Here is a 27271-nt window from a genome sequence, read left to right as displayed (position 1 = left end):
TGAATGCACCTCCACGTTACAACTAACCTAGGGCCCAAGTCCCCGAGTAGTAGCGCCCTTACGGCTCGACCCGAGTCTAGCTGAGTCCTGTATCCGAGGGGCGGCGCATCATGTTCCATGTACATACAACAGTAATGTATGCATGAGATTTTCGAACTTTACACATAAGCGTACGCGCCCAGCCTGGGATCATAGTGTGACCGCCCTTCATGCCTTCAATGACAGCAGGGCTTGATCTCAATCCCCCATTCGGGTGCACTACCCCCTTCGTATTGTACATTGCCCTTAGCCCTGATTACTGGCCGGGGCCCCTTTGTACCAACATCGTAGCATCCAAGTACTTGATCATATGATCACTCCAAGTTACATAGTACTGCTGCTGGGGTAACGTCTGCAGTTGAAGGAGGTAGAAGGGCGCGATGCGAGGAGGAGAGGAGGTCGGCGCCGATAACACCCCGCATTTCAGCAAGCGATCAGGAGGATTTGTGCTACTTCGATGGACGACATAACATCGTTCTGGGCAGCGCTTAAGTGTCACAAAGTGAGGATATCTCGTGCGTAGTCAGATTCGGCAAACACAGCCCCAAACCATGGATTCTCACGTAACAGTTGTATCAGGCCTCTCTGGCCTATTCTGGTCGTTTTGCTACGCCCTTCCATTCGCCCTGCTGCTCTATGGTGTAGCAGATGCTATCTCAACCGCGAAGCTTGTACGCAAGCAAGCTGGGTATCCCTTTGTGGGCGCGCCTCTGCCTTTTGTGCCCAAGTCTTTGTTGAACATTCTGTACGCCTGGAAGGCAACCGAATTGGCCCAGCGTGGCTATGAGAAGGTAATTGGCAACTGGGCTGGACGATCGCCGTGCCATCTATACTAATCATCCGTCTCCTACAGTACAAAGCCAAGGCCTTCCAACTTATTCGCAATGAAGGATCTGTCATACTTTTGCCAGTGTCCCTGCTGGAAGAGCTATCCCGTCTGCCGCCGAGTGTTGCAGAAGGAACATCTGCACTCAATGGCGATCTCACAGGCTCATTCACTGGAGTTGACCTGATTCTCGAGAACAGATTGCACCATTCCATCGTCCAGCGCAAATTAACTCCGCGAATTCCGTTGATGTTGCCTCAGATGGAGAAGGCGGTCGCGGACGGCTTTGCTAGGTTTATGCCAGACAGCGAGGAGTGGACCGTTTTCCAGCCCTACAAGGCACTAGCCTACGTTTCTGCTCGACTTAATGCCGAGCCTGTCGTGGGCCCGACATTCTCGAGCAACCCAGAGTGGCTACACACTGCAGTGGAATATACCGAGAACCGTGAGTACTAGAGAGACCACGTGGAGATTCTACCCGACTAAGGCTGTTACTAGTGTTCAGAACCGTTGTTGTACTTCGCAGCGTCCCGTTGTGGATGCGACCCTTGGTGTCTAGATTGCTTCCTTCGTACTGGGCAAGCTGGAGAATTCTCCGCAATGGCCAGGAGCTCTTGCGGTCCAGAATCCAGGATCTAATCGATAAGAATAACTCTGGCACCTGGCAGCCGGAGAACGAGAATATCGAAGATCTGAACGTATTAAGCTGGTTGAGTGGCGTGGCCAAGGGACGTGACCGCAGTGCTAGCGTTATAGGGCACGTTATGATTATGGTGGCTCTCGCAACAGTGCATACTACGCTACTTCGCATGGTCAACGTCCTATATGACGTGGTGGACGCTGGACCGGAGCTGCTGCATGAGCTTCTCGACGAGATTGAAACTGTGGCTCGGCGCGGCTGGAATGACAATGGCAATTCGTACGACGCTCTCGATAAATTGGACAGCGTACTGCGCGAATCGCAACGCATGTCGCCGCCGACTACACTTGGCATGAAGCGGCTATTCAAGCAGGCATACACATTCCAGGATGGTACACATATTCTTCCAGGTACATATGTTGCCATGCCCGTGTTTGCCATAGAGAACGACCCTTCCACCACGGCCAACCCAGAAAAGTTTGACGGCTTGCGAGCATACCGCGCGGCACGCGCAATCGATGCAAACTCAGAGGGGGAACACCTATTCTCTTCACCAGGGCCCAACTTTCTCAACTTCGGCTATGGCAAAACAGCATGCCCTGGGCGCTTCTTTGCCAGCGTTGTAGTCAAGATGGTCATGGTAAAGGCTTTTACCGAATACGAATTCAAGTTCCTGCCCGGCACGGAACGACCAAAGAACATTATCGCGCACGAGTTCCTCTTTACCTGGCCTTGGACCAAAATGCTGGTCCGGCGCAAAGCCAAGGGATCCTGCCCGTTCTGATGGCATCATGGGGCGCATTACTTCCAAAGACGATTTGGAGCAGGGTAAACGGGACCACGCACAGGCGTCCGGCACAACCCGGTGAGCAAGGGATATAGCAAGGGATATAGCAGGGGATATAGCAGGGGCCCCTGAATCAGAGAGGAGAGGACGCTAGTGTTGGTGGGATGCTGTTGTTTACAGCTGCTAATGTAGATGCGCTTCAGCAAGGTAGCCAGTCTATTGGCTTCACTACATTCTGGAATAGTAGATACCCCTACCTAAGCAAGTATACAACCATATTCACTTTGACCGATATCGAATTTGATGACATTGGGCAATACCGACATATCCATTTATCATTGTAATTTTTGTTGGCGAAATATTGCATGCACTCGGGGATTTCTAAGATCATTTAAGCCTAGGTAACTCTAGCGCGACTTGTTCAGGTGCGTGGTGAATTTTGTGCTGGATTTAAGGCTGTCGATCAGGTAACGGACAGTCGATTTTGGGGTCTGGTGGCGCTTATCTCGGAAGCTCCTGGCGTTATGGCCAATCAGAGATTCGAAGTTTATGTTCCAAAGAGAGAGAGATCCATACCTTTTACGCTCGACGATCTGCAGGGCTATCTATAGATGAATTTGTGTGATTTGTATTTATTGTATGGTGTGTAGCACTGCAGCCTTTACGGGTTATGGTCATATACAACATGCAGGGTTACATTCGCATTTATGCATCCTTTCCTACCGTGGCCAAAGACGGCTTCCGAGAGTGCACTGCACAAAGTCACCTCGACTCCAATACTCTGCGCTCTGTTATTGATGAGTATCAGGGCTGGTCCTTCGCAGGGATTTCTGCAACGTACACCTACAGACACGTAGAGGAGACATACAATAAGGCGCAGCATGGATGGCTGCTTTCCCGCTGTCCGTCCCGCATCAACGAGGCCGGGCACGTCCACCCGCGTGTCGTTGGAGATGTACATTGTCCTACCAACACACCCAACCGAAAACACTCGTGCAGACAATAAGTCGGTCATAACAGCCTCCAAATTTTATTGCCGGCCCCCTAATCTCCAGGTACTCTTGCTTTCCCGGACGGCTTGGTAGCTTTTTTGTCTCAAGCCTGTCCGTCTGTCCTGTTTTCCTCTTCAGCGCCCAACTTTTTTTCTCCTTAGCTCACATGCATCTTCGATACCACTGCTGGGTTAGCGTCACCACCAAGCTTTTGGAAGACTATGCAGTCCAGCACAGAGGCCCCTGCCCCTAGTTCGGTCTCTACCGTACACAATGAACATGACGATGCAAAGGAAACGAAACTGGATCCGGCCACTGGTGGTGGTTCAGAGACCCCCATCAACGAGGACATTGATCCCCGCAATGAAGTCCAGGGCGTCAAGTTGATACTCATCCACCTGGCGATTTGTTTGTGCACCTTCATCGTGGGCCTGGTAAGCAGTATTCTTGGTGGTGTTGACCACGGGCACAGCCTGTTGAAGACATCGGAGCTGACGGGATTCCGCGCAGGACTTTAACCTCATTGCGACCGCCGTTCCCGTCATCACTGCCGAGTTTGATTCAACTCGCGATATTGGCTGGTATGGTGCCGCTTTCATGGTCGCTCTATGCGCTACTCAGCCCTTGGCGGGCAAGATGTACACGCTATTTCCAAAGAAGCCCACGTACCTCATCTATGTCTTCTTTTTTGAGCTCGGGAGCCTTGTTTGCGCCCTGGCGCCGTCCTCACGCGCCTTGATCGCTGGCCGTGTTATTGCGGGCTTCGGCGCCTCGGGTATATTTGCAGGGGGCTTTACGATCCTCACCACCATCATTCCGCTGCACAAGCGGGCCGTGTGGACGGGTATCATGGGTTCGACCTTTTCCATCGCCAGCATCGTCGGCCCAGTGATTGCGGGTGGGTTGACACAAAACGTCACCTGGCGCTGGTGCTTTTATATCAATGTGCGTACCAAAAGGCAGCCCCAAAACAGGCGGGCGACCCTTTGGTTGAGAAACGTATGAGCTGACTCGAGACGAATAGTTGCCCATCGGAGGCGCCGCAGCGGCCATCTTCTTCTTCCTTGTCCACCTGAGACCGGCCCCGACCGAGATGGCACCTCTCAAGGAGAAGCTCCTCAGCATTGACGGGCTCGGCCTCGTGCTCTTTGCTGGAGCGACCACGATGCTACTCCTGGCACTTCAATGGGGAGGCGTCGAATACGCGTGGTCTTCATCGGTGGTGATTGGATTATTCGTGGGAAGCGGGCTCGTTTTCATCCTCTTCGTCTTTTGGCTGGTCCGCCGCGGAGATAGTGGTCTGATCCCGCCCAGGATCTTCACTGTCAATCGCAACCCTGCTCTGCTATGCGCTGCCGCCTTCTTCGTCAATGGCCCGTTCCAGACGATCATCTACTGGCTTCCTGTCTGGTTCCAGGGCGTGTTGAAAAACTCTCCTACTTCCAGTGGAGTCAACTTTCTTCCCACCGTGCTCGCGGATGTCCTCGCAGCTTTCATCGGTTCGGCGCTCGCGTCCCAGCTGGGATGGTGGAATCCTTTTGTTATTCTCGGATCCGTCACAGTCAGTATTGGAAGCGGCCTGCTTACGACCATCTACCCAGACGTATCGGGTGCTCATTGGGTAGGATACCAGATACTGGGTGGCATGGGCTATTCCCTGTCGTCTAACCTTGTAAGTGATGCATAAGTGGTGTTCAATCACTCACTCTCGGTAGTAGCCAGCATCATGGAAGCTAACATTTCATTGTAATTTGCCAGTCACACCTTGCCATGCAAACTTCACTCCCACAGGACCTCGTTCCTCTCGGCGCCTCGACACTCTTGGCCATCATATCCACCAGCTGCGCCATCTTCATGGCCATTGGCCAGGCAGTCTTCCAGCAGCTTCTCCAGAAAAATCTTTCCCCTGTGGTACCGCAGGATATTATCGACAAAATCATTGACTCGGGTGTGACCGACTTCAGCTCGCTGGTAGACGCTGATGCGTTGCGAACAGTGGTTGCCAAGTACAGCCTGTCCGTCACTCAGGTTTTTGTACGGTCCCTTTGCGAATTCAGCCCCACATCCTCTGTTTTTCTTACCCTTTGCCCCGCGCCTCGGTGATCAGTATACTAATATTTCCTCGACAGTACATACCTGCTGCAGCACCTGTCATTTCCTTCTTCCTGATACTTGCGTGCAAGTGGATTTCGACCAAGAGTAAACAGAGTCCGGCACCCAAGACGGAGTTGAATGAGAAAGCCGTGGATACAGAACCGGGGTCTTCTGTATGATTTAGTACAAGGGGTATATTTCTCCTGCAGCGCTGCAGACATCCACATTGTTCGTTCGCACTAGCATGTCAAGCCTTGCATCATTATAATAATTAATCGAATTACTTTGTATCCAACAGCTCTTTCTTACATGGCTGTGAGAAGTTGAAGCAATTATGATATGTGGCAAAGCCAGTTCCAACCACCTGCAAATTATAACACCATATTCGCAGCAACAACATCACGGCAATGACACCACCAAGTCTTGCAATTATTGGCCGAGGATATTGCTGTCTTGCGGCATATCAAAGTACGTAGTATTAAGGAACACATTCAGCTTTTGGGGACTACTAAGTAGGCTGCTTTCTCTACTGCGCCTTGGCTTTCTCCCCCTCATCCTTTGCCGCAAGTTGCTTCTCGTAGTCATTGAAGGTCTCAATACCCTTAGGGACACCGTTCCACTGCAGTCCCTGCTCGTCCATGAGCACGGCACGGGTCTCCATGGCACGCTTCCAAGAGGGAAGGGCAACCATGCGCTCGTGCCATGCGCGGACGTGGGGGGCGCCCTCCCATACCTCATCCCAGGGTGCATTGAAGACCTCGCTGAGTCGGAAGTTCCACGGCACAAAGGCCATATCGGCGTAGGTCATCTTATCGCCAACCAGCCACTGCTCGCCATCCCCCTTGGCAGCCAAAATGCCCTCAAGTACCTGAATGACGCGCCTGATCTCGCCAAGGTAGCGGTCAATAGCAGACTGTATTTTTTCCACGTGAAGGTGCTGAAACCAGCCGGCCTGGCCGTAATAAGGGCCTTGACCACTCATCTGAAAGTGCAAATATTGGGAGCATAGGTGGCGCTCCTTGACACCCTCGTATGACAGGTGACGGCGCTCGGTATCATACAGCTCGATAATGTATTGGTAGATGGCGCCAGACTCCCAGAGAGTGATACCCGTATTGGGGTCCTCAATGGCCGGGACACGGCCATTAGGGTTGACATCGATGAAAGGCTTCTTCTTCACGTCGGCGAAGCTGAAGGATTTGATCTCGAAGTTGAGACCAAGCTCTTCCAATAGAAAGATCACCTGACAAGGGCACGATGTGAGCAAAAGCCCATGTCCGTACAGAGGAGACCGGCCGTCGTTGATGATGCATAAAGCGGCTAACTTACTTTCCATGGGTTGGGCCCAGGCGCTACCCAGTTGTTAACGAAATGGCTCGGAGACGATGATGTGATCCGGAAGGTGGTCACTTACGCGTTAGCCAGACACGGATTGGCTGGGGCGGGTTGCTGCTGGACATCTTGAATGGATCGGGCTGGAGTGCTCTAAGCGTTATGTGGTGGCCTGTCTGGGCTGGGAAATGCTTCAAAGTAAATCAGAAGTCTGGCGAACAGCAAGAGCGCTTATTGGACCCGCCTGCAATGATATGGAATCGAGAGCTATCAAGAAATCGTTGGCCACGTTGCAATCAGTGCTCTGCTCTTGTAAGCTGCACTTTGCAGGAACGTCAATCAATAAATCAACTTGTAGACATGTAAGAGTTGCATGTTTCAGACATGCAACTTGGTTGCAACAAACATAATGCAAGGACTTTTACAACCTGCACACGGTTACAAACCAACGTACTTCGTGCATAGGGTGTGTCTTTTCCAACAGTGATTCGATGGCGACTCTCAGTGATCCACTTCGGCAGCTACGGGTACGGCAAACGTATTGATCAGCAGGCTCGGCAGGTGCGCTGAGAAATGACAAATTACCAATATCTGGTAATATGTACAGACATATGTCGGGCAGGGTAGGTAGGTAGGTGCCTAGGTTAGGTAATGTACTTGGTACATTGGTGTCAGCTTCCAAACGTTATCCCCCGCCCTCTCATCTCGCTACTACCCACCTGCACCTGAAAGCAACCACGTCATCTTATTGGGCCTGCAACTGCGATAGCTGTGCCGCCGGGCACCGTGCTCCGGTGTTTCTCCAGCAGCCTTGTTCATGCATCGGTATCTTTCATGTATCCCACATGTACTATAATGGCCAGCAATCAAACGTCTTGGAACCAATTACATATCTCCTGGCTGACGATGATGCATAGGCAGATTTACTTGCCTGGATTATTTCGACAGCATGAAGAGATCGTGGCAAAACAAGGAAGGAGCAGACGGAATCAAGTTTGAGGCCGAGAGCACGGGCGGGCGGTAAGTCAATGTCAGCAAGCGTAAGCCTTCAGTCTTTCTTATCAGGTACTATACATCTCGTTACTGACCTGTCAATTGCGTCTCAACATTGGCGGATTTTGTTCTTGACACTTGCTCGAAAATCAATCATGGATCTTCCCAGTGCCTGGCGCCGTCAGGGGCAGGAGCTTTTGGAGAAACTCACAGCTCAATGCAACGGCAAAGGCGCAGGGTCCATGTCATCGGCCATATACGACACAGCATGGCTCTCTATGCTGCGACGGCCAGTGGACTCTACATCTGGTGCGACTCAGCTTGGCGACTGGCTGTTTCCAGAGTGTTTCTCATTCTTGGTTACACAACAGCTTCCGACTGGAGGCTGGGAATCGTACGCCACCCATGTAGATGGTATTTTGAACACAGCCGCAGCCTTGCTGTCTATTCTGAAGCATCTTCAGACCCAGCCTGATAACCATGATTGGCGAATCCGATCCCAGAATGCTACCAGGGCCTTGGAACAAATGTTAGGTGAATGGGACATACACTCCACAGACCAAGTAGGTCAGGAGATTTTGGTTATTTCCTTATTGCAATTGCTGGAAAAGGAGGGTGTTCTAGTAGCATTTCCACTATTTGGTGAATTGCGGACTATTCGAGATGCCAAGCTAGCTAAGCTTCCTGCCTCTTCAGTGTACAAGAATCGATCCACATTATATCACTCACTGGAAGCTTTCATCGGCCACATCGACTTTGACCGAGTAAAGGACCGGAGGGAAACAAACGGGTCGTTGATGAACTCCCCTGCGTACGTCAAGGTGACAGCGTTATAATTGTAACTAGACTGACCGCCGTAGGGCTACTGCTGCTTACTTGATGAATGCTACATCTTGGGACGTTCAGTCAGAAGCATACCTTCGGGATGTTGTAGACCGCGATGGTGGTATCCATTGCGGAGGAGTGCCATGTGCCTGGCCTACAACCATCTTTGAGATTAGTTGGGTGAGTCATGATCTATTCCAATTAAAAAAGAATTATGACTTATCATCTCCGTGTAGGTCGTACCTGTGCTTGCTGAGGTTGGTGTGCAGCCAACCGAGCAAGACTCGGCTGGGATTGCTAAAGTCTTGATGGATGCACTTTCTCAGTATAATGGTGTCCTCGGCTTTGGTACGTCCCTCCTCCAGCTTGATACGTATATCTTGAACAGTGTATACTCACCACTATAAGCAGCTGCTGGCATTCTTCCTGACGTTGACGACACAGCTAAAGGGATAGAGACACTTGAGCTCTTGGGCCATGGTGGCAGTACCAGCATAGAGCCTCTAATCCACGCTTTTGAAGGCGAGCAACACTTTCTGACATACAAGGGAGAACGTACCCCTAGCGTTAGCGCCAACTGTAACGTTCTCTCTCTGCTTCTATTGAGGGAAGACCGTGCGCAGTACGTGCCTCAAATCGCCAAAGCAGCGAGCTTTGCCATAAACCTGGCATACAACGGGCACGTAAAGGAAAAATGGGTGAGTTCACTATGAAACCATCAGAATGCCATACTAATGGCTCGTCAAAAGCATCGCAGTGAGCTGTACTGGATAATGCTTCTCGCCCGTGCCTTTGCACTGTTTTACGACCATGAGGATATCATTGAGGCTGTATTCGAAATGCATCCAAACCTGCGGGAGCAGGTACCCATGGTTTTAATCCAGATCCTTATGCGTATACTACATGATCAGCAAGCAAATGGATCTTGGAGCGAATGCTGTGAGATTACTGCGTATGGCATCTTGACGCTCTCTTCGCTCGTGAAATTACCCTTTGTCCGTCAACTACACAAGGGCAATCTAATCGCTTCAATGGCGATAGGAAAGTCTTACCTGGTATCTAACAGACAGAGCTGGAGCAAGAGTCGATTCATGTGGATTGAAAAAGTGACATATGGCTCAAATACACTCAGCGAAGCATACTGCCTGGCTGCCTCGCTGACTCCTATGCCGGCAGTGATTGAGCCTGAGCCTTCGAGCGCGATTTCATCATGGTCAGAAGCCAACGGACTCTTGATTCCCGAGAAGCAGTTGCTTGGAATGATGAAGACGGGAGATCTTTTGGCTCGTACCCCTCTATTCCTTGGCACCACGCCCAGCAGCTTGCGAATGGCGGAAATGCAGGCTTGCTTTGCCATGCAGGCGCTGCAACGCCGACCTTTGGACATCTTCCCAAGAACGGCCAAGGGGAAAGACAAGTACGCCTTCATCATCCCGCTCGCCCTGACGTTGTGCGCCCAGTCTCGTGGGTGTTCAGTCAGTGTCTCCACCTTGTACGAGATGATGGTCCTATCTATACTCAATTTCCATGTTGATGAGTACATGGAGGGAGTAGTTGAAAGACATTTTGGGGAGGTACTCGATGATGTCCGCACACTTGTTGTACAGATAGTTGATGTTTATCACGATAGCGACGGTGAAAGAGACTTGACGTTGACGGAAGCAAGCAAAGAGGAGTCAAATGCATTACAAAACGGCGGGCACAAACAAATCGGAGGTACCAGTGGCCATGATGAAGTTAATGGTTCGGAGAGGAAGCCCTCTTTAGGGGATGTTGGCGCCGTCTTGTCTCGCTACTTGGATCACATCCTCAACCATACAGCGGTCCTTTCGGCGTCCTCAAGGCATCAACAGCGACTTGCTACAGATTTAAAGACATTTCTGTTGGCTCATATCACACAGGCCGAAGATAATTGTCGCTTTCGCGGACAGTTCGCTACTCAGAGCGGCGTTTCAAACGGCAGCAATGGCACGCACGTGGTAGAAAGCATACCACGGCAATACCACAAGCCGGGGCGCTCGTTCTACAACTGGGTGCGTGGTACGTCGGCCGACCACACTTCTTGCCCGTTCTCCTTTGTTTTCTTCGAGTGTCTCGTTCTGGCGACGAAATATGATGGTGGCAAGACGCGTCCCGCCGGTACGTTGGCATCGGCTCGCACTGCCTACCTCGCGGAGGACGCCTGTCGTCATCTGGCTACCCTTTGTCGCATGTACAATGACTACGGGTCAATGGTACGTGATTCTGAGGAGATTTCTCTCAATTCGGTCTGCTTCCCAGAGTTCTCGGATCTCGCCACAGGCCAAACACACACAAGCGAGACGGCCAAGTCAGAGCTCTTGTTGATTGCAGGGTACGAAAGGCATGGGCTTGGGGTCGCCCTCAATGAGCTGGAGAAAGAACTTGGGTCTGGCAACTTGATGACATCTCTGAGAATGTTTGTAGATGTTACGGATCTGTACGGCCAGATATACGTATTGAAGGATGTTGGTACACGCACGCAGTAGCTACTTGACTTTCCCCGCCTCGATTTTCTTCAGAACGAATAAATCCAAGAAGTCTCATTTCCAGTCGTGACACGCAAAATCAAATTCGGGCACTTCAATGACTTATGTCTTCAAAGGCTTCTATAAGGAATGATCTCTGATGGAATCTAGCTCAAGTTGCAAAGCCTGGACATTCATAGTCCGTTTGCCATGGACCCGGACATGAGTGACTATGGGTAAACTCCCACGTCTCTTTATGGCTTCCTCGCAACTACGGTGAACCTTAAAGAGGTCCCATAAGCGCCATTCTTGGTCTCCTCAACAGCAAGAGGCAACAGCCGCTTCACTTCCCCCGCCAAGAACTCGTTCTTGGTCTTTCGGGCGATGAGCTCGTGTATCATGAGCCCACACTCGTGCCACTGGAAAGCAATGTGAGGGGGGGCGTCTTTGGTGTCCTTTTCAATATCCACAAAACCAGCCTCCGAGAAGAGGTGATGGATATTATTGGCCCAGGTCGGCTTGAATCGTGGATCTTGGACTAGCAAGAGCTTGAAGAGTCCTTCCAGATTGTCCGTCTTGCTCTCAGGCTTGGCCTTGTCAAAACGCAGAGTCTCCATGTCGGCCTCTTCCCATTGAATATGCCCACCAGGCTCTGTATTGCGAATATTAGCATGAAGAACTCTTTACTGTGGGCCAGTGAATATAGCCCTTGAAGTTTGTAATGACAGATATGGGCCTACTGAGCATTTGAAAGATCTTGGCAATCACGCCGGGAATTTCATCGTTCATCAGCACGAATGCAAAAAATCGAAGGTGAATCACGTCAAACACCCCATCGAGACCTTCTGGTACGGGCTGCTTGACATCCCAGTGATGGAGCTTGACATTGGCGGGGAGCACTTCCGGCGGCGGAGAAGCATCGAGAGATATGTCGAAACCATCGAGCTGAGCCTGCCCCGGGACCTGGCGCAGGGCATCGAAAAGCCAGATGCTATTCAATTACCGAGTGAGTTTATTCGAATACGAAATGTAGACCAAGGCCAAGGAGCGTGGCCAACCCAACATACCTTGTGCCAGTCCCTACATCAGCGATCCTTTGAATATTGTCGACCGGAATCTTTGGATGAATGACATAACCAAAGGTCTGGGTCCAGAAATGGTGCATCAGGTTGATGCTGTACTCATGACATGGTTGGATTAGCGATCACGCGCAGATTGAAAGGATAATTTTTATGTTTGGCGCACCGATTGTTATCGAGAAAGTCTCGAGTAAAGACGTAATCTTTCCTGGGTTCCGCCATTGCTCTGTCGCGTTGTTGCTGGTTCTGGTGTCAGGTAGAAAGATGAAGAAGAGTGCATAGCTCTGAGACCAGGTTCAAGGTCTACTTGGTACCTACATAGGCTCACAGATGGGCTTTAGGGTGTGTGGCTGACACAACCGACATCCAAGGTATGTAAGGGAATGGCGCAGCGGACAGGGAGTGAATGACGCCCGACCTCATTCGACGCGAGGGCACGTAAAGGGAATATGCATGTACTGCAAGGCCTCGGGTGTCTGCCAATATGTACCTAGAATAAGTAACGACGGAAGGCTTGTCGGGGCTATTATTTAACATTCGACTTTTGTGTTGTGCTGGATTTATCCATGGTGGTTAAAATCTAGGACGCCCTCCCCTCAGCAGAAGTCCTCGCTGCATGCAATGGTGTATCCCCACGTTCCGACCCCCCCACCCTGTCAAGTTCTATTTTCCTTACGTTGACGTGCTCTGGTCCCAATTTCTGACATGCAACGGAGCTGACCTGAGTTTTCGTGCAGCAACATCTCACCCACAGCTTCTCACTGGATCATATAGATCGTTGACGGGGGCAATCATTTCCTCACCTATGCACGAATCGCTTGCACGGGACAGCGGGCACATCCTTCTCTTCCCAACCAAGCAGCGGTGGACGTGGGTGCGTCGCACAAACAGCGGTGCTGCGTCTACAGTCTTTGATCCAATCCTAGGTCAGCCCTGGCCCTTGTTGTGGTTGCCAGGTCGAAATGAATAGATTATCGTGTCGTTTGCCAAATGTAGGTAGCAATCCTCGCCCACCTCGCAACTTCCAGACACCAGAATCCTTCTACCACCCTACCAGACTGGCCATGATTCCTGTGTGGCGACACAGCTCACTCCGACAAACTGCCATTGCCGGTCACTACTGACGGACGCATTGGACCGGGTCGATCAGCCATGGTAGATCGGCTCGGAACCATCGTAACTACGTGCTTACTTGGATAGATAATCACACTAAAGGATGTTTCGTGCTCACTTGAATATGTAAATCTAAATTTTTTTTTTTTTCCTCGCGCTCTTCATTTGACATGTATCGTCAAATGGTTCGTGCAGAGGGCACTGCCCCTGCACCCGCAGCCATCACAACGCCACTGATTGTTGTCTCGATCATCTTCCCATTGCTATCCGCAATCGCCATTTCCCTAAAGCATTGGGCTCAGCGTCAGAGCAAACATGTCCTCCATGCCGAAGACGGTTGGCTGTGGCTCTCCTGGGTATGTTTACCACTGTCCCGCGTTCCAAAAGCACTTATCCATATATCATATCGACGTGGGCTAATAGAAATTCAAATTGCCTCTCCAGCTTTCGTCTCTGGCCTTGAGTACCATTATCTGGATATTTGCACGATCGGGAATCAATACATACAAGGTTCCAACTTTACAAGGAACCCAGGACTCTCTTCGGGTTCGTGACCATGTCCCCTCAGCTCTGGGTCGTGATGTTATGAAGGTGGTGAATACGCGCTGACTCGCCCCTCGACGTATTAGATGATATGGCTTGGGTCATTGGTGTTGCAGCTACCATTGACGGCAGTCAAGATTGCCATCTTACTTTTTTATAAACGCATATTTACAAAACGGACATTCGCTATTTGGGCGTGGATAGCAATCGCCTTAGTATCGGTTTGGGGCGTGCTGTTTTTCCTTGTAAGTGAGCTATTGTTAATAGCCTGTTGGAATTAACCTAGCCATGAAGCTGACATGCTACTTTGTGGTAGCTCATCCTCGTCCAGATCGACCCGATCACGGTATCGGACATGACAAAAGTCAAGCTACGATTTGATTCCACCGCCATGGGTCTCGCTCAGGTTGGCACGAGTATCACACTCGATCTCCTTGTCCTGTGCTTGCCAATTCCTGTCATTACAAGATTGAACATGAACCGATCCCGCAAATGGGCTCTCGTCTTCATATTTTGGCTTGGCGTCTTGTATGCAAGCCCTCAAACTTTGCAAACCCTGATATTGTACTGACTCGTCATAGCTGTGTTGTTGCTGCGATTATGCGATTGGTTTTTCTCAAGGAATCACTTGCAAAAATTGATGCCAACTATAGTCTAGTCTGTAAGTTGATTCATGTTGAAACTAGTTTACCGAATTACCTAGATAACTACATATCGCTAACACTGTTCAAATGCAGACCTACAAGACAAAATCTTCATTTTCAAGGTCATTGAGCCGAACGCTTCAATCATTGCCGCCTGCCTTCCACTATATGGACCGATCATCAAGGGGTGGCGTGCCCCATCGTCCATTATTGCCAGCATAAGGTCCATGGTGTCTCTTGGAAGTAACGGTCAAAGAGGGGGTAGCTCTGGGTCTGGGCAAGATCGGCAAGCGAACAGCGCCTCAGCAGAAGGGCAGAGTGAGCTCGGCACCTACCGTCGCCTCAGTGAGCAGGAGAGAGCCAAAGACTCTCAAAAGGGCTCGAAGATCTCGGATTCCCAGTCCTAGATATCTCTACATGCGTCACTTACTGATCACGGAGATGCAAATTTTGAACTATTGGGTCGATTATCGATCGGAAAAGTAAAACTACCATCAAAAAGATACTTTCGAAACCAATTTATACTCATTTTGTGGCAGTCGCTAGGAGAGTCATGCAACAACAGACGAGAAATACGACAAAGGCTATCGCCTGACCCTAATGCGTGTCGGCAACTTGTCTTTGATATGACCAAGCCCATTTCCAACACGGTATATCTGGTGACCATCCAATACGTCGGGCATCCGATCACCTTCGCTATACAGGGTGAAAAAACAACAACCATTAGTTACTCCACACATTGGGCCAGTCCTTTTGGGGGTTTTGTTTTGTATTGCTTACCAGGAGGCGTCACTCCCTTCTCCATGTCCAAATTTGTATTCGATATGCCTCGATGTGAGCGCTAGAACAAGTTGCATCTCAATCATGGCCAGCTCTTCACCGATGCACCTGGTAGTTCCCAGCTCAAACGGGCGCCACGCATTCTTGGGGGGATACAAGTCGTGGCCAGGGGACACCAGAAAGCGCTCAGGCAAGAACTCGGAGGCCCTGGGCCAGATGTCGGGACTTACTTGGGTGACGGTAGGTACCGTCTGGAGGATGGAGTCGTCGGTGGGGTACAATATCCCTTCAAGGTAGAAGCTGAAGTTGGCGCTCCCCTCCCGGTGCGTCTGGCCCAGGGCATGGATACGAAGTGACTCCTTTATGACGGCACTCGTGTAGCGAAGATCTTTCAATTTGTAAGGCTGCGTCGAAAGGACATTACGAGCCTCGTTCGGGTCGGACCCCAGAAGTTCATCATGTTCTGACTGAATTCGCTCAAGTACAGCTGGGTTTGTGTTGATGTCGTAAAGCAGCCAGCATCTGTAGAGGAGGCATGTTAGCTTTCCGGATCCGCAAGCAAGCCGAGAGATGCAACATGTTTTGAGTCATTGCGTCCAAGTGGCGAGAAACGTCGAGCTATGGACTGCAACACCTACATTGCTTGAGCAGTCGTGTGGTGACCGGCCAGAACGAAAACCTTGACTTGTGACAATACAACGTCAATGTACTCCAAACGTTGGCGACTAATGTCAATTCCCTTAGTTGACGTTGGGATGTTTTTGAGACAAAGATCCACGACCGTTTTGCGCCGGCCGGGTTCGCGCTCCCGGCCAATGCGTGATTGAATATGAGGCACCATTATGTTGTTGATGATCGAAGTGTGGCGCGACACATCATATCGGTAGGCCGGAAGCCAACGTTCGAGCTTTGAAGCCAGATTCGGCTTCTTCACAAACTGTATGAGCTGCCGTATTGACTGTAACAAAGGACTAGGGCCTTGTGTTTGTTCGTGCGTTGGATAGTCCCTGCACCATTGGGTCAATTGCTACTTTGGAGGCTACTTTCTCTTTAATGTACTTACAGGGTGCTTCTGATGATGATGTCAAAGGTCAGTGGCACGGTCTGATCATAAAAAGGGAAGGGATTTCCCCAGGAACCATCCTCTCCTGCCATTTTCTCCAAGTTCTTGGTGAATACTACGACCTCTTCCAACAGCATATCCATCTGTGACATGAGGTTCATGGATGAGAACCCGGGGTTCAGCCTCGACCGCCAGACCTTGTGCTCGGCCATATCTACGCACGTCAAATCCTTGCCTCCGGTTAACGGTGTCAGTGACCATTTAAACAGCGAATGTCTTGGCTGTGGATTCTCCTGCGTCAACTGAGCACAAGCCTGCGGGCTGTAGACCCAGATCAGCGGCTGGGAGAGAAAAGGCCATAGGTCCAGATAGGCCAGGGGCGGCGCGGTGGTAGCCTTGGGGAAGTAGTCTCTCCAATCGAGACCTAATCTACGAGCGGGATAGGTGTCATGAGCATCGCTTGGCAGCCCTTTTTTCAATGCCATCAATAATGGTATGTGACCGAATAACATCGAGTAGGGCTCCGGGACTGGCTACTGTGTGTCAGTCGCTTTTGCGCATTGAATATTTATGGCTGCCAAGAATGACTTACTAGCCCCCGGGCCCGCAGGCTGCGAAACCTCAGCCGAATCGACAGGAATCTGAAAAGGATATGTCCGAGACATAATAAGGCAATCCCAATCATGTAAGTCACCAGATTGGCCGGTACAAGGTTACGTAAAGCCATGGGGAAGTATCGCGATGCGTCGTTGGAAGAAACGTGATTAAAAATGCGCCCTGGCTTTTACCCAGGTAGTTACGTGGCTGAAATGCTGCTTAATTTACGGTGTTGGTGTAATCTTCTTTCTGGTGGTTTGTGCAACGCTTCTCCAACAGGACAAATTGTGCAGTATATTGCACGGATTTCAAGATGCTACTGCGAAGGAACAATTCTCGAAAGGACGCGCTGGCTGGGTGAAGCGAAAGCATCATAGTCCGATTGACACAAAGCCAGGGTCTTAATTCGGTATGCCCGTGTGATGAGTACGTTGCATTGCAGGTTGGGTATTGATAAACTTGCCTACAGTAAACCAATTGTACCAAAATGCAGTTTTAGACTATGTCGCTCGTACATACAGGGAGTTACCCGCAACCCACATGTATGTACCGTGTACTGGTATGGATGGATAGTGCATGATCAGTGCATACATACTGGACACCGGTCGAAAAGGGTGCCCTGCAGATGATGCCCTGCAGCCTTTCCTGCCCCGCTCGACAGACGGATTCCAACCCTGTGGCCGTCCGGGGTTCCATTGGGTGGCATCTCATATGCGGCTGACGAGTGGCAACAGCTCTACCTCCCTAATCTACTGGGTAGTTGTGAAATGGTGGGAAGCAAGCGAAATTCAGCGCTGGGAATCATTTGGCCCTCCCTGGGGCATGACTCCCTTGCGTACGGTGCACCTGGCCTGCAGTAAGCATCGGGCTGGAAAGCTTTTGGGGGGATACTGACCGGATCTTGGCATGTTGACCCCGCAAGACTTTGCAATGCGATAACGTACACAGTAAAGAGCAAATCCACATGCGTGCCCTGGTCCGTTTTGTTTGTGGTAGTGGGATGGAACGCCGGTGGGAAGAAGCTGCTCATGGTCAAAAGCCTCTTCGTTCTAGCCGTCTTGCTTGTTATCCTGGCCTGAGGTGATTACGGGAGCCCGTCTATGGGTACGTGTCCCACTGATGTAGATTGCAGGCGAAAACCACGCGTGCTATGAAATGCCCTACATGACGGGTTGGTTGGTTAGACTGCGTATTTACGGCAGTCCGCAAAGTTCTCATGAAGCCATTCATAAAACAGTTCAACACCAAGACCTGATGCTGGTATCAGGATATTCGATGTGCTTCACGGATGCATTACAAGAAATTATGGTGATAGAATGCCTAGTAACAGGCCAAAGAAATGAACTCTCGATACCAAATCCTGCCATACCTACCAATTAAGTGTTTGATTCTCATCCGTAGTACCCCTTGCGCCCTATTTAGCCCAACGTGACAGCATCTTCCTCTTGCTCAAGTCGTCCAGTAGTCTGCAATTTGTCGAATATCATCAACCAGAGCTGGTGGGTTGTCCAAGGCTGGAAAGTGCCCGCCAAAGTCGTGGTCTGTGCCTTTTCGTTAGGAACCGCGCATGCACAGAAATGTAGGAGGCAGTACTTACAGACGTATGAAACCAGGTTTCCTACCCACGACACGACCTCCTCAGTCCAGAAGGCACCGCTCCACTTGAAGCTGCTAAACAGCATCGGCGCATCTGTGCGCGCCTTGCTGTAAGTCGACTTTAGTGCGCCAGAGTTCTGCGCATATGTGAAGACCGAGGAAACAAAAGACTTTGTCAGGTAGTACAACGAGACCTCGCGAAGAATCTCATTGTGCGTGAGGACAGATGGTGGTGTTCCCGCCCGTGGATCGGACCCTTTGACATGTGTCAGTGTTTCGGCGGCAGACAAACCATGCAATATCGTTGAACAGTCTTACAGTTGATCCACTTCTCTCCCATCCAGGCCAATTGTCCAACAGGGTTGTCGTACAGGGCGAGTCCAATCGTGTTGGGCTGCGTTTTTAGCTGTCTGGGAAACCAAGTACCGAAGGGTTGCAGACTTACCTTGTTTGTTTGCTCGAGGCTGTACCCAGCGTCAAATGCCAACACCAGTGACTCCTGAAACTGCTCGTCTTCGTTAAGAGTGATATTGTAGTCAGGAAACTGTTCCGGACTCAGAGGGAGAAATGGTATGCCGAGAAGATGCACAGCCCGTACAGTCGTATTGAACTGGTCGTACATGCTATAGGCCACTGTGCTCCCCCAGTCGTTTCCGTGTGCAGCGTAAGTGTTATATCCCAGGACTTCAGTCATGAGGGTATTGAATATCCTCGCTGTGTCATCCAATGTCCAGTTGGCCGGTGGTGCGCTCGAGAATGCATAACCAGGTAGCGAGGGCACCACAACGTCAAAAGATACAGCCGTTCCATTGGATGTAGTAGCGACGGTAGTCAATGGATCGATCAACGGCACATATTCGGCAAAAGAACCAGGCCATCCGTGATTCAATATGACCGGGATCGCGTCTGGCTCGCCGGACTTTTGATGGATAAAGTGAACTTTCAGGCCTTCAATGGTCGTGGTGTATTGAGGGTACCTATCAGGTCAGTCCACGACGGCGCGTCGAACGGGTATGGCACATGGATACTGACTTGTTCAGGGCGGCTTGTTCAGCGGGCCAGCTAAAATTTGTCGTCCATTGGTGCTGCAGTGACTTGAGCACATTCAAATCAATGCCGAGCGACGCGCCAAGCCCAGGATACTCTTCCTGGGCGGGTAACTCGGTGAGACTGATCAACTGGAGCATTCGAGACGCGTTGAGATTGATTGTGAAGTTGGTCACCGAGGCGCACGCCGCACCACCCGGCAGAACCCCCAAAAAGCTTTGAAGTAGGTACGTAGCCTTCATGATGCTGACGAGTTGAGCAGGTTACGATGGGTTGGGATGAACCTACAGCGTCCTTCAGTGGTCAGGCGGGCCGCGAACTTAAGTAGACTTCTTGCTGTATCTCGGAGCGAGACAGTATGCATAGCACGCGTACCTTGCACCTGACTGTGTCGCACGGAATGACATATGATTAGTTCGCTTCTGGAGTGATTGCATAGTCCACGTGCTAAGCCGTGGGTACATGCATGAAGTGTGGCTCATTCCACGTGAAAACGTAAGGTGGCGTTCGATATTATCTTGGCTTGGCCTCGCTGGCGTTGTTTATTGAGATTCAGGTCAAGACACCCATGAAACGGCCCATGCTTCTTCTGACCACTCATGTCCCCAGCAACGTGGCTCTCCAATCCTACGCCGGGGATAAAATAAAGCATTTTTTTTTTTATGTATGGAACTCGTGGGGCACTATTCATGTACACAAATCCTTTTCCACTCGTGCATGACGACTACTTACTGGTTTTCTAGATAAACCAGACTTTACCAAGGGGTGTTAGGGGTTTTATGCTAAAAGAGATCGCTAACCAAGAATGACTGTACTCAGAAAACAGTCAGATAAGTAGGGCGTCTTGAAATGGTTCACAAGTCTAGACTTCAATTGTATTAATTCCTAGTCATGTTACGGCACGACATCAAAAAGAAGGATCAACGAACACATAGTAAGTTCTAACCTAGAAGATTTGGCCATCTCTCCACCCTAGATAAGCTATAGCGCTCGCTAAACATTAGGAATTGTAGGATTTCAGTCCTTTCCCCCACTACTGAAGAGGCCGTATATGGAGTACGCTAGCAAAAGTCCCGGCCCGGTTACCAGGCTGCAGGCTACTGATATTCCAAGTTCCCATGCGCGCCCACTATTTCAGCTTCCATAAAACAACCATCCATCAACTATAGTATACCACCCCTTTGGTACTCTACACCAGCATGACGGGCACTACCCTTGCCCATTATTCTCAGCTCCTTACTATACTTTGCTTTTTCCTACCAATCCAACCTCGCTAACACGACCATTCCATTTTCACCCCCCATGGTTAGCTCGGTTTGCAGCTGATGAGGAGCAATCAGGCCTTGCAAGTGCGGGTGGTGACGGGGTTCTAGGCAGGCATAAACTACTAACAATCCAACATCTCTTACATACCGCAAGCACGTTCGCAGAACTGTAAATGCGCCATTCTCAGCCAACCACGGGCAACCAAAATTAAAGAATTGTATCGCAGTCATTGTTCAATGAGCGCCTTACCGACTCTTTGTCTTTTTCCCTCCGCGATAGTGTACTCTACGGGCAAAGATCATCACCCGCAGAGATATCGCAGGCATTGTCAGACGTTTCCGGCAGTTCTGCACTGTCGTTCAGCTATAGAATCTACGGGTCCATCGTATTTCCCACATCGAGCTGCACACTCACAGTTGTCTACGCCGACACTACAATTGGCACCCTGACATTCACGTTGACCAACATAGCGACTGCTCGCTCGTACAGCCTGGCAGACTGTGACGGTCCCGGTTGAGAACACCGCATCGTCGGGGACGTTGTCGGTCTCCTGATACTGCAGTAGTCCTACCACAGTCGATGCGGACCTCGCGCTTGACAATGTCTATTTTACCAAGGCCACTCACTGCCTGTACATGACAGCAAGAGGATTCGCCGAGCTGAAAATGTGTACCAGATGACTCTTTGGCTTCACTTACTTCCTTTATATGTGTATCATATTTATTATAACCACAGAGTCTCCGACTTCCATTGCCCACCGTCCTGCTGTCAAGATATACTAGCACCTTTTGTGGTCACTAACTGCGCATGACGTTGGATGGGCTGACATCTGGCAGGTGCCACTGAGCACACTTGGTCCACAAAGACCTGGGAGGAAAACCAGACAAAGGTCTTGGCTCTACATAACTTCTCCCCTCTCCATCACCACCAATAAACTACTATTCGCTTTCGGGATTTTCCCAGTTTTTTCCACTGTAAATTGTTTCCCTTGCATAGCTTCATCAAACGTATATCTGTGATTCTATCTAATGTCTTGGTTCTACCCACAGTACTGGCTGTCCCTCTACATCCGACTCTTCGTGATCTTAACGTGAACACTACTCCTCCTTCCATTAAACTAAAGCAAAATGAACAAAAATCTCACAGTTACGAGAAAAAGAAAAACATACAACACCGAGGATTCCCCAGTGGTCACCCACCTGAGTACTGATTCGGCGATTAGTTGCTTAATGAGGGCAGAGCGAACGGGATGCCATGTTTTCAACTATCTATGGTCGTATGTGCCTAAATATTCAGTCAAACATATTTATATGATTCAAACACTTTACATGCAGAAAACGCGACAACTGAGCAGGATCATGATGAAAAGTATCACCGTACGCGACGGGGATAGAAAGACGAATTTGCGATAGGTCAAGTCGGTGGGCAAAGGCCAGGCGCCTATTTTCCTTGGTCTGTCATGAGAACGAGCGATTGGCAAAAGACAACAAGAAATGCGAGAAACAAGCTGGCTGATTCGTCATTTGTGATATTTCTGGCAAGCAAACGAGGGTCGTGCGCCTGACTTGCCTAGTGAAAGGCTTCAAGGTTGCAAGCCCCATGAAGAAGAAGAAATGGTTCGTCGTCACAATACCTATTATACAATGGATGAAGGGGTTTGTTTGTCGGCGCCTGTGATCTAGTGGCCTTTGGTGCCTATGAATACCTAGGATTCTCATTCAAATGAGCGAGACCTGGCTTCCTCCTGATGGCTACTGCGTACTTCTCGTCTGTCGATCAACGCTTTGAAAAGCAAGGTGCATGCGTAAAATTCGCAAATTATACCATACCAACCCTTCGCATCTGGTTAAAGGCGGTTCTCTTCGTGGCATCCCATATCTTGCCATTTCCATCAAAGTGCGCATAGGCCGCGCCAATGGCCAAGCCGGCCAAGTGCACCGAATGTCCCCAACGGAGGTAGGGGATACCAAAGATGAGTCCATACGTCTCAAACGCCGCCATCAAGCTCAGGGCTAGTTGCGCATCCACCGATCCAGGGACGAAGATGATGCCAATCTGCGCATGGGGAAACGACATGCCAAATGCGCCGACGAAGGCCATAATGGCACCACTGGCGCCAGAGCCACGCCAGAAACGGCGAGACGGTACTCTCGCCTCGATCTGGGCTGCCAGACTCGACAGGATTCCAGCAGAGAGGTAAAAGGCCGCAAGGTGAGGTGCGCTATCTTGAAATGTAGACGTACGCGCAAGAGCCGGCCCGAAACTCTAAGAAGAACTCCAGTAAGCTTGCGATACCACAAACGAGATCAGGACGACTGATTGAGACCTACGTATAAACAGTACATATTGAATAAAAGGTGCATTCCCGAGAGGTGTCCAAACATGGAGGTGAGCATGGTGTAGTTTCGCCCAGTAATGGGTATGTGGCTAAAGTACCACCGAGTGTGTGGTCCTGAAACGGAAGTAGCGGCGTAAATGCCGGTATTCAAGGCAATATTGGCCAAGATGACCTTTTGCGTCTCGGAGAGGTTGCTCCAAAGGTCGAACGGAGAGACACTGACGGCCTGGCGATGACTCTGTTGATGCTTTCTGCTATAGCTCGCCGCGAACAACGCGTCATACGAGTCGGGCTTTGAGTTGAAGCCGTACTTGGTGTAGTTCTTGATCTCGCGACGAACCTCGAACGCCGCCAGTCCAAAGTAGATTGTGCCAATGGCAGTGACGCACCAGACGACTGGCTTGAGAATCGGGACTTTGGGTCGCATGTTTTGGAACAGGCGCTGAACATATCCTTGAGTGCCCATATATCGCCTATGGACGCGAGGTGCTTGGTGCGCCAGGCGGGGCAACGCCCGTCGACCCAGGTGCGCGCAGAGCATCGTCATTCACTAGGCGCTCTGATCTGGACCGATAATTGAATCACAGGGTAAATGCCATGATGCTTTGGCGTCCCAAACGAGTGCAAGTGATGAAAAAGGCAAAGATATATTCTGGCGTCTTTAGGTAGGAAGATGTTAGCGCGCTCTGTCTTGGCCTGAGCTGTCCCCACTCAACTTTTATTCTTTAGAGGGCCAGCGAACTCCATCCCCCCGAACCAACTTGCTTATGCCCACCAACCTTCACTGTTAAGTTTACCACATTACGAATTCACTACCAAAGGAATCGAATTTCATTTTTTAAATCCCACGGGATAGAAGAATTGGTATTTCTTCAATTTTTCAAACTTGCCTCCAAGACAACCTCATGATACTTTTAATTCATCAGAATAGTCCCATTACTCGAGACCCTAGCGATCGAGTCCTGCCTATCTGTCCTTACACACGACCTTTTTGCAGAAGACTTGTAGCCTCTTGTCAATATGTTTCGCATTATTGCGACAGGATTGGCACGACGGATGGAGGTCATGGTGCTATTCTAAGTTTTAAGGTTTTTTTTTTTTGGTTTTTTTTGGACGGCTCTTTCAGACACTGGAAGCAGATGGCTGTGAAGGAGAGATCAGTATGGTCTCGCCAGTCCCAGCCAGCGATTCCATCGGGATCAGTCGTCAAACTCCTCGCACTTGACCATCGCCATGGGCATCCTGTTTCATATTGCGCACAAAAATTGTGTATGATCTCTTGGTGATGTCGCTGAATCGCCGTCCTGATTTTCTCTCAATTCCTTGCGATAGTTGTTCTTGTCGTCGTTATCGAGGCACAGGATCTTTCAAAGTTTCTGCAATCATGGAGAGCCTCTCCGAGTCTGTCCAAGCTCGTCAGCTAGAATTTCAGCAGTGAGTGAGGCCGGGCTTTTCAGCTGGAGCAAAGAACCCGCGATTGTCCCGATATCTCTATTCGTCACGAATCACAGATCAGCAGAATGACTCTCCATAGGACTTGGTGATAGGCCAGGTAAAGCAGCCTAACTGAGGCCTGACCAATGATCAAGACGGACTGCACTCTGTTCAACAATCCACGACACAATGCCGGAATACCGGTTTTCGACCTGTCCATCCCATCTCGTCAGCACGTGTGGTAGCACGAAAGGTCTGGCAGTCTGGGAGGTGCCGTTGCCATCACAAGCTCAAGTTGTCAACAGTGTGCGGGTCTCGGAACATGAAATATATCTCCAACGTCCGTCCCCACCAGCGACGACGACCGACTTTGCGTCGTCGTGATTGATCTCTATCTTTGACATCTGTAGGCCAAGACTATGCGCAAGGATTGAATATCCAAAACGGAAGTCGTAGATAGAGCTTCGTGGTCCCAACCGGGTTAGCACAGCACCAGTAGATCCTCTTTGTGGTTCAACAACCTGGTACCAATTGCCCATCTGAGACTGCAACTGTTTGATCCCCTTGGCGCAACGCCAATCATGTGAGTGGATCTGCCCACTGTGTGCGCGACAACAGCACACCCACTCAATTCTTGTACTTCATTAAGCTCATCATAGAATGCGTGTTAATTTGAGATTTCCGGGCTTTCTTGCTCTCTTAGCGAGCTTTTCATCTATATCGCTCTAATTTTGAAGCGCCTCTTGCATTCTGTTGAGCCTCTTTGGCACTTCACCTCCCTTTCTGGTGTAAGTCGATTCATGGAGTGCAGCATGTTGTAAGGAAAACATATATTCCTTTCGTTTTGAATCACTTTACATTCGTTTCCATTCGTTCTTTCTTTTGGGCTGCATCGTCCATCATGTTGCTACACAGTATAGTAGCGTTTGCATCGATACCGATTGCATTTGCAAAGGTTCAATTTTTGGGTGTCGCGATCGCCGGAGGAGATTTTGGATGCCAAATTGATGGAACATGTCCGACCTCATCGGTTCAGTTTGCCGGTGATGCCTCTGATCAAATGAGCCACTTTGTTGGTGAGGGCATGAACTTGATGAGGATTCGTGAGTCCTGATCCTACCTCCCGTGAAGGGACAATGACACTAACGTCCACAATCAAGCTACATCGTGGCAATTTCTTGTAAACAATCAGTTGGGCGGAACTCTGAACGATGCCAACTTGGCAAAGTATGATCAGCTCATTCAAGCCTGTCTTGGTACAGGAGCCCATTGCATGATCGATATTCACAACTTTGCACGCTGGAATGGCGGAATCATTGGCCAAGGCGGACCATCAGACGACCAGTTTGTCAGCCTTTGGACTCAGCTGGCCACAAAATATGCGGCAAATGACAACATTGTGTTTGAGATCATGAACGAGCCGCATGATTTAGACATCGACCTATGGGCGCAAACCTGTCAGAAGGTAGTGACAGCAATCAGAAACGCCGGAGCGGCATCGCAAATGATACTTCTTCCTGGTACCAACTTTGATAGTGCCGCAACTCTTGTGTCAAGTGGTTCAGCAGACAAGTTAATGACCATCACGAATCCAGATGGCAGCACGGATGGCCTGGTCCTCGATATCCACAAGTATTTGGACGAAGACAACTCGGGCACGCACGAAGAATGTGTTACGGATAACGTGGACGCTTTCACTGAGCTCTCTCTGTATCTAAGGAATAACGGGAGGCAAGGTCTCATTAGTGAGAGTGGAGCGTCAAGCGACGCCTCCTGCCTGACAAACTTTTGTTCACAAAACGCATTCATCAACCAGAACTCGGACGTTTTTGTTGGCTTCGTGGCATGGGCAGCGGGAAGTTTCTCGACTTCATACGTCCTCAGCTTGACGCCCTCGAAGCAAAGCGGTCAATATGTCGACAACAGTCTCATGACACAATGCGTCTTTGGTCCTTGGCTGAGTTCGAGTAACACTTCTACGCCAACCACTACGAGCCAGATTGTCTCTTCAACTACATCAGCATCATCAGTCTCTTCGTCGTCATCATCACTGACGGTTTCATCAGCAATAGCAGCATCAACAACCACAGGTATTGCCTCGATCGTGCTCTCGGGTACAAGCATAGTCATCCCATCGACGTGGTCCCTCCAAACCGTGACCTCGCTCCTGATCGATACCGAACCGCCCACTCTGTTGCCGCCGAGTGCTACTGCATATAGCGGCATGACTCTCATCACGGCAGCGACCAGTACAACCGCCACCTCTTTGGCGTCTGCTACGACTGCATCGAGCACTTCTCCCGTGCCAACGTCTGGATCTATTCCTGCCTCGGCACTACTCCAGTCTGTTGTCGCCAGACTTGTGGCCTGCGGTCTGCTTGTGCTGTGCTTCTTGTGAAGTATCTCTTGAGCGACGCATCTCATCGTGCGAGTGTGCAAAAAGACAAACAAACAAATTGTCGCGGAACTCTGGTGCGATTTTTCTTTTCTGTCTTACTTTACATGCAAAGAGCTAGAAGATTACGGAGCACTTCCATTCGACCATTTATCTCGCGGTCGGAACAACGCTAGGGCGTGGCAGCAAGGGCGAATATGTCTCCAATGGGGTCTCACTGGGCGATAGTACCACGGCATAAGAATAACTTTGCGAATTGCCATGAAAGTAGTGTTGGTTCGACTTGAGTGCTATGAACAGACGCTGCCCGTGGAAACATTGGGCACAGTCTACCTGGCAAATTCTGAATAAGAAGTTGTTGA

At 50.1% G+C, this 27271-nt stretch overlaps 10 protein-coding genes across 10 annotated transcripts; 5 read left to right on the top strand and 5 right to left on the bottom strand.

Moving 5' to 3' along the window:
* Window positions 1-590: 590 nt before the first annotated feature.
* On the top strand, window positions 591-2289 carry PFICI_11975 (uncharacterized protein; the record flags this gene model as incomplete). Its single annotated transcript, XM_007840556.1, has 3 exons — window positions 591-830; window positions 893-1310; window positions 1364-2289. 3 exons carry the CDS (start codon window positions 591-593, stop codon window positions 2287-2289), a joined length of 1584 nt encoding a protein of 527 aa, XP_007838747.1.
* A 1216-nt stretch (window positions 2290-3505) lies between these two features.
* PFICI_11974 (uncharacterized protein) lies at window positions 3506-5557 on the top strand (the record flags this gene model as incomplete). Its single annotated transcript, XM_007840555.1, has 5 exons — window positions 3506-3718; window positions 3795-4229; window positions 4309-4956; window positions 5043-5318; window positions 5414-5557. The coding sequence occupies 5 exons, from the start codon at window positions 3506-3508 to the stop codon at window positions 5555-5557; spliced, it is 1716 nt and encodes a 571-aa protein (XP_007838746.1).
* A 347-nt stretch (window positions 5558-5904) lies between these two features.
* Window positions 5905-6838, bottom strand: PFICI_11973 (uncharacterized protein; the record flags this gene model as incomplete). The annotated part of the gene is made up of 3 exons (XM_007840554.1): window positions 5905-6621; window positions 6708-6730; window positions 6793-6838. The coding sequence occupies 3 exons, from the start codon at window positions 6836-6838 to the stop codon at window positions 5905-5907; spliced, it is 786 nt and encodes a 261-aa protein (XP_007838745.1).
* Window positions 6839-7858: 1020 nt separating this feature from the next.
* PFICI_11972 (uncharacterized protein) lies at window positions 7859-11035 on the top strand (the record flags this gene model as incomplete). Its single annotated transcript, XM_007840553.1, has 5 exons — window positions 7859-8514; window positions 8564-8708; window positions 8765-8876; window positions 8940-9226; window positions 9278-11035. 5 exons carry the CDS (start codon window positions 7859-7861, stop codon window positions 11033-11035), a joined length of 2958 nt encoding a protein of 985 aa, XP_007838744.1.
* Window positions 11036-11268: 233 nt separating this feature from the next.
* PFICI_11971 (uncharacterized protein) lies at window positions 11269-12179 on the bottom strand (the record flags this gene model as incomplete). The annotated part of the gene is made up of 3 exons (XM_007840552.1): window positions 11269-11666; window positions 11755-12005; window positions 12082-12179. 3 exons carry the CDS (start codon window positions 12177-12179, stop codon window positions 11269-11271), a joined length of 747 nt encoding a protein of 248 aa, XP_007838743.1.
* Window positions 12180-13376: 1197 nt separating this feature from the next.
* PFICI_11970 (uncharacterized protein) lies at window positions 13377-14800 on the top strand (the record flags this gene model as incomplete). The annotated part of the gene is made up of 6 exons (XM_007840551.1): window positions 13377-13562; window positions 13630-13752; window positions 13866-13994; window positions 14066-14277; window positions 14331-14410; window positions 14487-14800. 6 exons carry the CDS (start codon window positions 13377-13379, stop codon window positions 14798-14800), a joined length of 1044 nt encoding a protein of 347 aa, XP_007838742.1.
* A 369-nt stretch (window positions 14801-15169) lies between these two features.
* PFICI_11969 (uncharacterized protein) lies at window positions 15170-16901 on the bottom strand (the record flags this gene model as incomplete). The annotated part of the gene is made up of 4 exons (XM_007840550.1): window positions 15170-15695; window positions 15812-16180; window positions 16237-16765; window positions 16829-16901. The coding sequence occupies 4 exons, from the start codon at window positions 16899-16901 to the stop codon at window positions 15170-15172; spliced, it is 1497 nt and encodes a 498-aa protein (XP_007838741.1).
* A 1381-nt stretch (window positions 16902-18282) lies between these two features.
* PFICI_11968 (uncharacterized protein) lies at window positions 18283-19718 on the bottom strand (the record flags this gene model as incomplete). Its single annotated transcript, XM_007840549.1, has 5 exons — window positions 18283-18374; window positions 18431-18685; window positions 18748-18823; window positions 18875-19406; window positions 19462-19718. The coding sequence occupies 5 exons, from the start codon at window positions 19716-19718 to the stop codon at window positions 18283-18285; spliced, it is 1212 nt and encodes a 403-aa protein (XP_007838740.1).
* Window positions 19719-22560: 2842 nt separating this feature from the next.
* Window positions 22561-23507, bottom strand: PFICI_11967 (uncharacterized protein; the record flags this gene model as incomplete). The annotated part of the gene is made up of 2 exons (XM_007840548.1): window positions 22561-23007; window positions 23073-23507. 2 exons carry the CDS (start codon window positions 23505-23507, stop codon window positions 22561-22563), a joined length of 882 nt encoding a protein of 293 aa, XP_007838739.1.
* Window positions 23508-25415: 1908 nt separating this feature from the next.
* PFICI_11966 (uncharacterized protein) lies at window positions 25416-26912 on the top strand (the record flags this gene model as incomplete). The annotated part of the gene is made up of 2 exons (XM_007840547.1): window positions 25416-25617; window positions 25675-26912. The coding sequence occupies 2 exons, from the start codon at window positions 25416-25418 to the stop codon at window positions 26910-26912; spliced, it is 1440 nt and encodes a 479-aa protein (XP_007838738.1).
* Window positions 26913-27271: the final 359 nt, after the last annotated feature.

Source organism: Pestalotiopsis fici, assembly GCF_000516985.1.
Source record: "Pestalotiopsis fici W106-1 unplaced genomic scaffold PFICI_Scf_9, whole genome shotgun sequence".
In the NCBI taxonomy this organism is placed as follows: domain Eukaryota; kingdom Fungi; phylum Ascomycota; class Sordariomycetes; order Amphisphaeriales; family Sporocadaceae; genus Pestalotiopsis; species Pestalotiopsis fici.
The sequence above is the reverse complement of the archived record's forward strand: the minus strand, read 5'-3'. Positions and strand labels throughout refer to the sequence as shown.